Source organism: Raphanus sativus, chromosome 2 (assembly GCF_000801105.2).
Source record: "Raphanus sativus cultivar WK10039 chromosome 2, ASM80110v3, whole genome shotgun sequence".
NCBI classification, from domain to species: Eukaryota; Viridiplantae; Streptophyta; class Magnoliopsida; order Brassicales; family Brassicaceae; genus Raphanus; species Raphanus sativus.
In genome coordinates, this window is record NC_079512.1 from 13,338,435 (window position 1) to 13,351,316 (window position 12,882).

Below are 12,882 nucleotides of genomic sequence, written 5' to 3' on the forward strand. Positions count from 1 at the left end.
ATACATATGTATTTTTCAGCAGTCTTTTACTCTTCGACTACATCAACCTGAATTTCTCTTCGACCACATCAACCTAACCTCATTCTCCCATACACTCATTTTTTTACCACAATTTCTCTGACGACTCCTTTTCCAACCATGTTTCACTCAGCTAACCCTCTCCCAATTCAAGTGACCACTCTTCACCCAACCACGCCTCAGTTGACCAAATCTTCTTTTTCACATCCGACTTTCTCATTCGTCACGAAAACAATCATTAGATTAGTTTTCTCATCTTTTAATCTAACAGTGCGAAACAATTTCAATCTACCAATTAATTGCAACTGAAAAAGTAACTATTTGTTATTTACTTTTGACCAACAATTCACTTTTGACTAGATTGCAAATATCTTTATAAACAAGGACATTTAAAGAAGAAAAAATACAAAAGAAAGTCAAAAAGTACACCTCCAATAAAAAGTGCTTGAACATGTTAAAGATCCAACACAGACTAACCTTTTGTGTAACTTTCTCGTTCAATATAGCTTTTTCCGTTGACCAAAAAAATATATAGTTTTTTCCCTTGATTTACATTTTTTTTTTGATCAATCCTTTGATTTACATTTTTCTGTTTGTGTTTTAAAAAATGGAATACTAAAACGAGCAAGGTTTTGGAAGATCAACGAAGGTTAGACAGTTGAGGAACACTTGGTGAAAAGATCGTGTACTTTTTACTACATTTATTTTTAACCAAAACAATAGAAGGATAATTTCTATTGTAGAGTAATAAAATTCCATCCCCTAATCGAAAACCAAACATATCGCTTGATCCAAAATTCAACAATGAAAATCAAAGGATTGAATGCAGTAGATCTCACAGTAGATATTTCTCCACAACTGTCCGGCCAAACTTCTCTTGTACATCCTTTGGCGTTTCCACCTGACAAATATGAAATGAGGTTTTTAACTAAAATGTCCTCTTTTTCTTTTTATAACTGATTCTCCTGTGATTAAGTTCAAACTACTTACCGCATTCAACGCCTTCAATACTGCTTTGACTGTGTTGTATGAATTCCTTGAACCAATCACCTGAAGAAATGACATTTTTTTAAACAAAAATTCAAATAAAAACAAGAATCCAGAGTTATATCAGTATGAAGCAAAAATGCACCTTAGACTTGATGTTCTTGAACCCCGCTAGGAGCAACATTGTTTTCACAACTCTCCCAGCTTTCATTCCCGTTGTTGTTGGTGCAGGCCATAAATACAACTAGTAGCAGATTTAAGTTTATAAATATAAAGTGGCAAGACCAGATCACGCGGTAAAAAAGGAACTCAAAAAGAAATACCTTAGTTTTCTTGTAAGAAGTCTGTATTGCATGTGCAATGGTGTGCTCCTCATGACGCTCTATGTAATGCAGATTCTGAAAGCATTTCTCATACGCCTGTTCGGTAGTTGTTAGAAATGAGATCATGAGAACTATCTAAAGACAGGATCTACAAAAGATGTATAACGGCATCATTACAAAACAAGGGTTGCTTGACCAAAAAAACAAACAAAACAAGAGTGGAATACCAAAATATTTTTTCAGAAGTTTTATGTTCTTCTGTCAATTCAAGAATCGAAATCGATGTACAAGTAAAGACATTTATGCACGTGTCAACCAACCTAAAGTGGAATATAAACTTTTCACTAGAATCGGCATCAAGGAAGTCCAATTAAAGACATTTATGCACAAAAGATGTTTTTGAGTCATAAACTAAAATTATCTAAAAATCTAGAATATCTCTCACATCCTCAAATGTTTAGCTTAGCAGTACTCAGAAAAAAAAACACAAGTCAGCTTCCCATTGTATCAGAATCACGTAATTGACTGTCTTCGCTACAACGAGATCCTGCCATGACTAACATATGTACAAAGTGTCGAGACCACATAAGACCTGGAGTCTCCTCCATTCATTCTAGATGACAAATGGTAATGTGAGATTTACCTTCTGCATTGCAGCCTGGCCGGTTTCAGCTTTTGCTTTTGCATACCCAATGACACCTTCGTAGTTCCCGCATACCATCAACGCAGTGTACCTTTCAACCCTGCCACCCTAAAGCAAAAGTTTCTCTTTTGTAGCCCGAGGAGCAATTGAATTAACAAAGAGAAATGAAAACTGAATTAAAAGACGCAAAAAGAGAGACAACTATACCTTTGTGACCTTGGCAACTTTTTTAACATCAATTACATGCACATCGTATCCCTGCAAAAATAAGAAATAACCTGATCAGCATAAAGAATAGTGAAGAAAGTAGGCCCATACTCTTTCTTCATGGTTAATAAAATTCGGTGATAAATGCCAATACCCACCCAGTTCACGAAAAGAATATTTCACAACATAATTTTACCATGGAAGCTTAACTTATTTAAAGTAAAATAAACAAATGTAGCTTAAATTAGACCACTGGCCTTCTTAACCACTCATATACAGCAGGGTGGAACCAACACCAAGAATGAAACTTTTTTAGCTAAAAAAATTCTTTAAAACCAATGTACACCACTATATCTACATCCCTCCAACATAACGAACTATGTCACATTCTGTAGTTTCAACAAAAAAAAGTGAGAAAAAATGGAGAAAGCACATACTTTTCTGTATAAAGGTTGCCTTTTCTTCTCAGTCAAAGCATTTCTCTCCTCAGCGAGATCTCTAATCTCCTCTTCCAACCGCTTCCCCTTCTTGCCGAAAGTATGATCGAGCTCAGAGAGCTTGCTTTCAAGCTTCTTGTCGATGGAATTCAGCTTCTCCAGCAGAATATCATCCCTTTCTTTCATGTCATCAAACTCCTCTTCATTATCATCATCCTTATCGCCATCTGCTGCTGCTACAAGACGCTCTTCTTTATCTTCTCCTCCACCTTGAACATTGTCACGCTCGATGACTCCATAGTTCGCTGGGTTGTTAGGGTCAAAGGCCTCCTTCCACTCAACCAGCCTCATAGCTCTGTTTATTTTCTGCTGGAGGACAAACTTGTCTTTTCCCTGAGCTACCTTCAACCGATTCATCAGCTCCCCAATAACTCTGTACTCAGGCCCAAGCTTGAAATGCTTCTCCTCGAATTTGTCGAGCTTGGTCATCCACTTGTAGGCCTCGTCGAGCGTCTCCGACTTGGTGAGGGTCTGAAGAAGCTCTTTATGCCTCTGGAACTTCTTGTTGAACACGTCTTCTTTCTTCCTCTCTTCATCCCAATCAACCTCGTCGAGCTCGCTATCCGAATCAGACGACTCCTCGCGCCGGTTCAGCTCGCCGCCGTCGTCTTTCGAGTTTTGCTTCTTGAGCCTCTCGATGAAGGGCTCGATCCCGAGGTAATCCTCTTCGTCTTCGTCGTCGATGTCCTTGCAGTCTAGTCCTTGTCTTTGCCTCTCCTCTCTCTCGCGCTGCTTCTCCTTCTCCACTTCCGCTAAAAGATCTCGCACCACTCTATCGGCTTCCGCCGGTGAAATTGTGCTGGCAAAGGAGGAGGAGGAGGAGGAGAAACGGTGGCTCTGCGACGAGATCCATGGCGTTATTCTAGTGGGAAATGCGGATCCTGAGGCATCGAGACTGCAGATTTGAGGGGAGGATGAGTATCTGGGGTTCCGGCGGCGGAGGAGAAGACGGGTCCAGGACGAGGCGCGGGCTCGGAAGGACATTGGTTCAGTGGTCAGATTGTTGAAATGGAGGAGAGAGATATTGGAAAAACCTCTCTGCTTTTGTTAGGGTTTTTGTGACATTTTCTTACCATTGGGCTTCACTCTTTGGCCCAATATGGCTTTGGGGATGGTTTTGAACTCCAGTAACAGCCATTGCCTAAATAAACAAATGACTATATTAGATATAATAATGCATGGGTTGTTTGAAAATCAAATGGCTATAGAATAAGCAAATGATTGAATTGGTTAAAGTTATGCTGAGTAATATTTTTTTTTTTTTAAATTAGGTTAAAAAAAATATAAGATGTAGTGATTGTTTGATTTCGAGGTTATAGCTTGAAAAAGCAAAATTATTATTTTTTATTTGAAACCAAATAAAGAAATTAGTTTTGGAGGTAATTATTATATTTTCGAGCTTCTGTTTAGTAATCAATTTCTTATTTGCTTATCCATGAAGGATATAAGTTGAGATGTGGTCTTAATCGTCACCTTATCTTCCAACGTTTTTATTTTCACCAAATGGTATGTATTACCGTTGGGAAATTTGCATCAATAACCAAAAGAAATCAACACTACAATAAATCAGAAGTATCTCCAGCAAAAGATACATTAACATTTTAAAATCTTTATAGAATTACACATGAATTAATGAATAAATTCAATCATTTAGTGAAAATATTTAAATGTTACACATCCTTAGAATACAATAAATTTCAAACAATGATACTAGGCTTGGACATAGGGATACTTTTTTGGGTCTGGACCGAATATTTCAGATTTTTTTTTGTTAATAACTAAGTTTGTCATATTTTTAAAATTCTGGCATTTCCCCTATCACACCAGTTTCTCGTTTGTTGCATCCCTGAATAAAGCTTTAGAAACTATGATATTCTTCACTTCACCTTCTTCGCTAATCACTGTCTGATTCTTTGCTCGTCCAGCTTCCCACGCTTGGTATTGTTTGCATGTTAGAAGATGCTAGCCCAAGTTTGAAGTTCCCGATTTAGTTGGACAAGGAAATGTGTTTTTGCAGTGGTGAAAGATGCATTTATCTTGATTTTCTTTGGTCCTAGTGTAATGCTTCCAATTAGGGGCTCAAAACCTTTACTCCTTTTGTTGGCTGAGAAGTAGCTCCACTTGAACCCAAAACAGTAGTCTTCCTATTTTCTCTACTCTCAGAATTCGTAAGATCTTCATATGCTTCTTCAAAAACAGAGTCCTTGTCTCTTTCATTGTTGTCTCGATTAAGAAGATGCTAATTAATCCATCTTTGAAAACAAATACAGAATAATGAACTAAGAAATCATATAATATTTCTCATAACCTAAGTTTAAAACATCAAAAAAAAAATTGAAATCAATTATGGAGCAATCACACCAAACTGTAACAATCTATCAAGCAATCTCATGAAACAAATACATAACTATCGATTAAGCAATCACAATTGATTTGGGTTTATTTTACCTTAGCTTTCGAATGATGAGAGTATGAACTCATACAATCTTCACTGTCTTTATAGAGGATTTGAGGATGCAACCATTGGACGCTAGGCTAGGTTTAGGAGACTTTTCGATCTTCGATAGCCAAACTTGAGACTCGAGACTACGCTGTCACCTACTCAAATAAACAAATGATTGAGTTAGATAAAGTTAATGCATGGACCGTGTGAAAATCAAATGGCTATAGAATAATCAAATGATTGAATTGGATAAATTAATGCTGAGTAATATTTTTTTTAAACAATTAAATTAGTTTTATTCTTAAATATAAGATGTTGTGATTGTTTGAGGTTATAGCTTGGAATAGTAGTAATTTTTTATATTTGAAACCGTAACAAATAGAGAAGTTAGTTTTGAAGATATTTCTTTTCGAACTTCTGTCTAGTAATCAATTTCTTACTTTCTTATCCATGAAGAGTATAAGTTTGAGATGGGGTTTGGATCATCACATTATCTTCCAAGGATTTCTTTTCTTATTTTTTTTTTGTAAATCATCTTCCAAGGTTTTCACTTTCACCAAATGGTATGCATTACAATTGGAAAATTTGCATCAATAACCCAAAGAAATCAACAGTACAATGACACAGAATTTGCATCAATAACCAAAAAAAAAATCAACACTACAATGACACAAAAGTATCTCTAGTAAAAGACATTAACATTTTAAATCTTTATACAAGTGACACATCAATTAAGGAATAAATTCACATTTAGTGAAAACATTTAAATAGTAGGCATGGTTATACGAGTACTCTTTTGGATCCAGATCGGGTATTTCAAAAAAAAATTGTAATATTATATGAAACGTATTTTCAAAACCCGTAACAGAAAGTGTTATTAGAAAATAAACAATCATCAAAGACTTCAAAATTCAACCTTCACCGAAATGGTGTTTACCTTCTAGCCAGGAACCACACACAAATTGATTTAGGATTTTTTGCAATGTTAGGTTATCATACTCTGTAAAAAGTTGTTATAGTTAGTAATAATTACAAATATTAACAAACATACCAGATTAGAGAAGAAAATTATCTCTCTTAAGCTTGTCTTTATATTCACATTCACTAAGAATTTGTTCCATTGTCACTATTCTAAACTCACCACAACAAATATCTGCCTTCAACCATTACTCTGAGCACATCAACACTCCAACCATATAATGAGTAAGACAATTATATATGAATCAATGATCCGACCACTAGTGATGAAAGCACTCTAATAAGCAACTGACACTTGCATTGCAAGTATATCTCTAGCAATTTCTGCAAGAACTGAAAATTTTGAATAGTTATATGTTCTTCGGTGGTATAAGTATGGGCTTGGTCAAGAATCCCCACCAATTAAGGCAGATTTCTTATGCTTTTGATGTTTTCTAGCATGAATTATTTGTTAAAGTGGATTTCATCACGTGTATATGACCACTATTTCACATGAATTTTATGGTATATCTGCAAGGTTTGTAATTAAAAACTTTTCAGAATCGATAAAGATCACATGGATACTTTGCAATTGGCAGAGGCATAATCAACATTATGAACTGAAGCCATAGTGAAACACATACTTTGTACCTTTGTAGAGGAAAAAACCTAAAAGTCACTTACTAGAGTAGGAATATAGTGTTCTACGGTTGGATCATGGAAGGAGAATAAGGCTTTCTCACAACTGAGTTGGTATAATTACTTGAAATAAATAATACAAAATTGACTCTCACAGCTCTAAATTCAAAACTTGAAGCTCTCATTTGCACAATAAAATCCATGACAACTTTTCGACAACTATAGTAACGTTTGTGACATATTGTGTTTACAGTGGTAAAGATGATTTCTAAACCAGATGAATCACTTGATTTTTCAACGTACTTAAAGGAAATCGAAGATGCAAAGAAATACCCAGCATGTCCATAATCACACAAATACTCGAAACTCAAAATACAAGCACTGATTAACTTGCACATAGTGTTAGAAGACAACCACATCACGTCGTTTACATAGACACATAGTCTCGAGTATGGTTTATAGAATCTTTATTATCTTCTTTCGACAAAAAGAAATTTGTGGTTCGATTGTTCTTTGTTAATTTTGTTTTGGAAGATTTAGTTTCCACGAAACCAGCTCAAAACGCATACCAAACAAACTTCAACTACAAAATAGAAATCAGGTAGATAAGTAAATGTTGCCTAAAATTAACATCTGAAATCAAATTGTACATCAACTAAACTAAAAGCTTCATCTAAAGCTTTCCAACTATCAGATCCGACACTTACTAGAATGAAAACTTTAGAACAGTTCCCAATTCAACAAAAAAAAATCTACTATCTTACAATCTTATCACAATGACAGAAAATATGCTAAGCACCGGAAAATCTAAATTGTTAGGATTTTCTCTCCTGGTGGAGACACTTATTTAAAACCGACAAACTTGATTAATACTTGAATGATAAAACATCAGAGAATCTTGAGAACGTGATAAATAAGATACACTACTCAATACATTTTGTCATTAAGCCCTAAACTCTAATACATGTGGTGTACATACAAATTGTGTACATAGTAAAACACATGGTGGCACATATTAAGAGTTACCATGAACAAGAGTACTGTGAATGAAATAGAGATAGATGAGTAAGTAACCTGAAGCCAATATTACATCACTGTCTTTGTTTCTCAGCTCAGATTACATAAGAAGCAAGCAAGATAGAATAAAGAGAGTATTCCCCTTTTGTTCCCTGTCTATATACAACATTCACAGTCACTCTCTCTATGGCTCTCATGTAATAAAAATGTACAAAAACAAAATCAATTCTTGAGGATCATTGCCTCCATTTTCCTCTTCCTGGCTGCGTGTTTTAGTTTCTCGAGCGCCACAAGCCCCACCTGTCTAACCCTCTCTCTCGATAATCCTATCCTGTTAATTACCCAACAATAAAACTTCAAAGATCTTTGTCTGATGATGACACAACCAATGGGTCAAAAAGAGGCTTAAGGTTGAATACATACCGTTTGCTAATGTCTTCCCATGTGAGACATTCTTTGTCTAGACCATAGTATAACCTAATAATTTCCGTTTCCCGTTCTCCAAGTGTTGCACTTATAAGCTTGCTCACTTCATCCTGCAGTTATATCATCAAGCTTCAGTGAACAACAAGCAGTGCAATTTTCATAAAAACACACCAACCAGAAGCATATAAAATGTAACATAAGTTATGAGTCTAATGACTGTTGGTTTTACCTTGAGTGCCCATTCATCGTACCCGTGCCACGGATTGTTCTCCAAACGATTATCCGCAATGTACTGAGAATATTAGAACAAATCAGCCAAAATTTATATATACTCAGGTAAGAATGGAAGGTGAAACTAAAACTGTCGTTTTGTTGAAGAGAATCAGAAACTGAGAGACTCACGCTGTGATGGGTTTCTCCAGGGAGACCGTTCAAAGAAGGGAATGCATCTCTGTCTAGGGAAAATATTTTACTTACAGCCTGCAGTTTCCGAGTGCAAGAGCATGAGCATACATTGACCTCAAAATAAAAGAAAGGGACAATGTCTATTTATTTTTAAAAATACCTCTGTTGCATTTCTAACTTTCTTCTGAGACATGTTTAGTGACTCTGCAATCCGCTGGAAACAAGAATAAATATAAAACATGAGATACGTAGACTAGGATAAGCCAGAATTGTTGAAATGTTAACATGCTTACATCAATGGAGGGTGTGATTCCTTTCTCTTGAAGTCTAAGCTTTGCGTTTCGGATTAGACCTAGCCTTTCATGCAGGTGAGTAGGCAACCTCAAGGTTCGTGAGTTGTCCACTAATGCTCTTGAGACGCCCTTTTATCAGAAAAGAAATTTGAAAGAAAAAAACATTAGTTTTCCTTTTGCTTTCAAACAGAAAAAATAAACATCCGAGGTGAAGGGCTATCCTCACCTGTCGAATCCACCAGTATACATAAGTTGAGATTCTGAAACCTTTGGAAGAATCAAATTTCTCTATTCCCCGCAAAAGTCCGATAAGACCACCCTTCAGAACAAGATATCTTTGTTCAGAGAAAAACAAAAAGAAAAAAAAAAGGTAAAAAAAAGAAAATACCTGAACAAGGTCAGACATCTCTGCTCCCATATTATCGTAACGCTGAGCAATAGACATAACCAAACGAACGTTGCTCATAGCTAACTTCTCCCTAGCTAGATGACATTCCATCAACCATGCCTGCAGCTCAGCACGAGATATCTTCAAGGATATTGCCAGCTGTTCGTCAGAAGGCTCACATCCTAATCTATCCTTCAATCTAATGTTTCCACCACACAGAAAAAAAAACAATTATAAATAGTTTTTTTCAGCTCTTTTTCTATGTAATTTTTTTTTTTTAATTGTTACCTTGATTTGTGATCATCAAGACGAAGGCCAGATTTGATTTTCTTGGACAAGCGCACGACTTCAGCGTGACTAAGAACATCGTCACTTATGACACCCTTCACATAACCCTTCTTGACACGGTTGTTTTGGAACAAGTCTGAATTCATCTCTGAAACCACTTTACTATTAGTTTTCTTCTTAGCACCGATTCTTCTTTGCCGAGCAGAAATCCCTGAACAGGTTACTGGAATCTTCTTCTTCTTCTTCTTCTCAAAGGAAAGATTCCACTGTTTTTCTAACAAAGACCTCTGCAGCAACAGGAGTGCCTCAACGGTATCATCCTCGTAGTAGCTTTCCTCTTCCACTTCCTGATCAGATCCAGGAGGCAGCCATGGCTGCACCGAAGAAGCGACAACGTCCACGCTCTCCTTGAGAGCCTTGGCAGCAGATTGTGTGTGACGACTCGATGAGGGAAAGCTCGGACTGTAGTTCGATGATGAAGATGTCTTTTTCGCAGTGATTCCACTTCTTGTTGATGCAATATGGTACTGTGATGAACAAAGATCATTTACCGATAGAAATTTCTCGGTGACGTCCGAGTAGTAAAAGGATGAACTCAACAGTCTTTTCCCTGCGTTGAGTCCTACTACAGCTGTTGTGGCCATCATCCCATATAATTAAAAAAATACTCTTATAGCTCCTCAATTCATCAACTCTTTACTCTTCAACATTAACCTTTTTTCTGTTAATAAAATAAAACCAAACACTTTAGAACAATTTCATTAGTGGAATACAAGTTGGGACAATATGACATTCAACTGAACTGAAAGTCAAGGAAGCAGAATGAACATCCCAACAAGTTGTAGGTATTGAACATAATTAGATTCACCTTATCCGACAAAAGAAATGGTTCAATTCATCATCACTATCCAAATTTCATTAAACCCATTAAAACCCAAATCCAAAAATCATATTTCTGGAAGAAAAAAAAACAATTGAGAAGATGGAAGCAGAGAATCATTCAAGATCAATAGAACGTTTCAAAAATTTTGGCATAAAGGAAAAGAGCTCAGTAGGAAATCAATGTAATTGGTTATCTCATGACAAGGATTATAGATCAAACTTAATTTTGGCTCACCTGAAAAAAAAACTTTGAAAGTCTGAGAGAGGAGGGTGTGTGTGTGGCACAGACGAAGCGAAAATGGCTTATATTTTTTCAAGCGAAGCGAAGTGAGTTTATTGGTGGCCTAAGATTTTGTAATTTTTTTAAAAAAAAGGATATGTGGTGAAAAGTATAATTTATTAGGAGAGGATATTTAAAAGAGATATGGGTTGAAGCGATGGGATTGGTGGAAGCAGATACTGGCTCCATGTTTCTGTGGTCGTTAGCCTACTCTCGCTCCTTAACATTTTTATATGCTTTCTATCCTTTCCCATTTATTTATTTCATACTATTACAAATGATCATTCTAAAAAAGTCTACAATACCAGATGTTGTATCTCTTTATAAAAAAATATGCCTATATATATATATATATATTCTATTAATTAAACTAAAGGTCAATTCTATACCTCTAATTTAGTTTTTTGAATAGGTAGATTAACTTTTTATTTTAGTTTAGCATCTGTGGTAAAAAGAAAAAAAATTAAAATAAAGTGTGTTTGGATACTTGGATATCATTTATAAAAAATAAATTTGTTTGGAAACTTGGATTATAGTTAGTAAAATTATTTGGAAACTTGGATTGTATTTTTATTAAAAAAATATCTCTATCCAAATAAAATCAGCAAATCCATTTAAACTTTCTACATTTTAGGAAACCACTAATTGATCATATATTTTTTTGTGATACACAATATTTTTTTCCTAGATTTTTAAATTAAATAAATATCATTTGAATATTATAAATGCCGTAGGAGGTTCGAGTTGGATCATTTTCGGTCCGGGTTGGTTTGTAACAACCTAAAAATATATCAATAAACTTTCATTTTTAATATATAAATATGTTATATTGCTATGTAAATAATTGTTTATAGATTCTTTAGTTGACTAATTTTTGATATAGCTTATATTGAAAGAAATTTATTTTAAAAAATTATATGAACCGAAGAAAATACAATGTAAAAGTACCGTTCATTTGAATTCAAAATCATTTCTTTTAACAACAAACTAGACAAATATGTTGATTTGTATATAAATTACAATGTAAATATTTAATTAATATAGAAATATGTCACATTGTTTAAATAACATATCAATGTAAAAGTATTGTACAGTTATGTTCTAAAATCATTTATTTTAACAATAAACCAAACTAATACTCAATAAATTAATATAAATATTGTTTTTTAAATATTAAATCTCAAGTGGAATTGATATATAATAAAATATATTTTGATAAAATAATAAGATAATGATAGTTAGGTCTTTTTAGGTAAATAAATGGTCCACTTAAATTACAAATCAAAAATATTATATACATAAACTCTATATATATAAACACAAGAAAACAGTTTACCTTTTACTTTTCTATATTGGTTTTAAATTTCATGACATTATTTTTTTAATTACATATAAGACGTAATTGTATCCAGTGATATATATTCAAAATAACAAAAATATATCAACTAATTTGATAAAAATAGACAAAATTTAAATATATAAAATTTAGTCAATAAACAGTTTAAATGAAATATTTTTGTTTTTCAAATAAAATATTCAAAACATATATTTTAAAAAGAAAAATCTCTTTAAATTATATCATAGTTCAAAACCTATTACAATTTTAGTTGTACTTTCCATTTTTGGTTTAACAAAGTCTAAAAAGGAGTTTTTCTTGTGTTCATCTCTTAAAGTTCACCACTAAAATTACAGCTAATAAAAATTTGTTAAATCACATTCCATTTTTATGAAAAAAACTAAAAATAATTAGAAAATAATATTAATTGCTAAAAAAGTTCTTTATCATTGTTAATGCCATCACCAAACTTCTACATTCTAAGGTTAACCCTAAACCTTAGGGTTAAACCCTAAATATTTAGAATTTTAGGATTACATTTTTTAGGATTTAGGTTATACTGACGGAGTTCAGATTTTAGGATTTAGATTTAGAATTTTATAGACGGTCAAAAAATTTTCTTCAGTAGCTAATACTATTTTCTGATTATTTTTAAATATTTTTTCAAATTATGAGTATAATTTGGTGAGTTCTATTGACTGTTATTTTATGTTCACCAAAGTTCATCCCAAGGATAAACACAAGAAAAACTCCTAGATTATGTTTGGTTTAGCAAACTTTAAAGGGCTTGTTTAAGGTTAGATAAAGCGCAAAGATAACGACAAAAGATATTTTGTAAAGCCTAATACTAACA

At 33.9% G+C, this 12,882-nt stretch overlaps 2 protein-coding genes across 2 annotated transcripts; both read right to left on the bottom strand.

Moving 5' to 3' along the window:
• Positions 1 to 697: 697 nt before the first annotated feature.
• Positions 698 to 3,702, bottom strand: LOC108817980 (uncharacterized). The gene is made up of 7 exons (XM_018590821.2): positions 2,616 to 3,702; positions 2,179 to 2,229; positions 1,972 to 2,079; positions 1,329 to 1,424; positions 1,151 to 1,249; positions 1,009 to 1,068; positions 698 to 919 (listed from the first exon to the last, which is right to left on the bottom strand). Exons 1-7 carry the CDS (start codon positions 3,657 to 3,659, stop codon positions 854 to 856), a joined length of 1,524 nt encoding a protein of 507 aa, XP_018446323.1. The 5' UTR covers positions 3,660 to 3,702; the 3' UTR covers positions 698 to 853.
• A 4,055-nt stretch (positions 3,703 to 7,757) lies between these two features.
• Positions 7,758 to 10,802, bottom strand: LOC108821546 (RNA polymerase sigma factor sigA). Its single transcript, XM_018594556.2, has 10 exons — positions 10,649 to 10,802; positions 9,532 to 10,252; positions 9,244 to 9,442; positions 9,082 to 9,174; positions 8,856 to 8,984; positions 8,723 to 8,776; positions 8,560 to 8,637; positions 8,387 to 8,449; positions 8,155 to 8,267; positions 7,758 to 8,062 (listed from the first exon to the last, which is right to left on the bottom strand). The coding sequence occupies exons 2-10, from the start codon at positions 10,176 to 10,178 to the stop codon at positions 7,954 to 7,956; spliced, it is 1,485 nt and encodes a 494-aa protein (XP_018450058.2). The 5' UTR covers positions 10,179 to 10,252; positions 10,649 to 10,802; the 3' UTR covers positions 7,758 to 7,953.
• Positions 10,803 to 12,882: the final 2,080 nt, after the last annotated feature.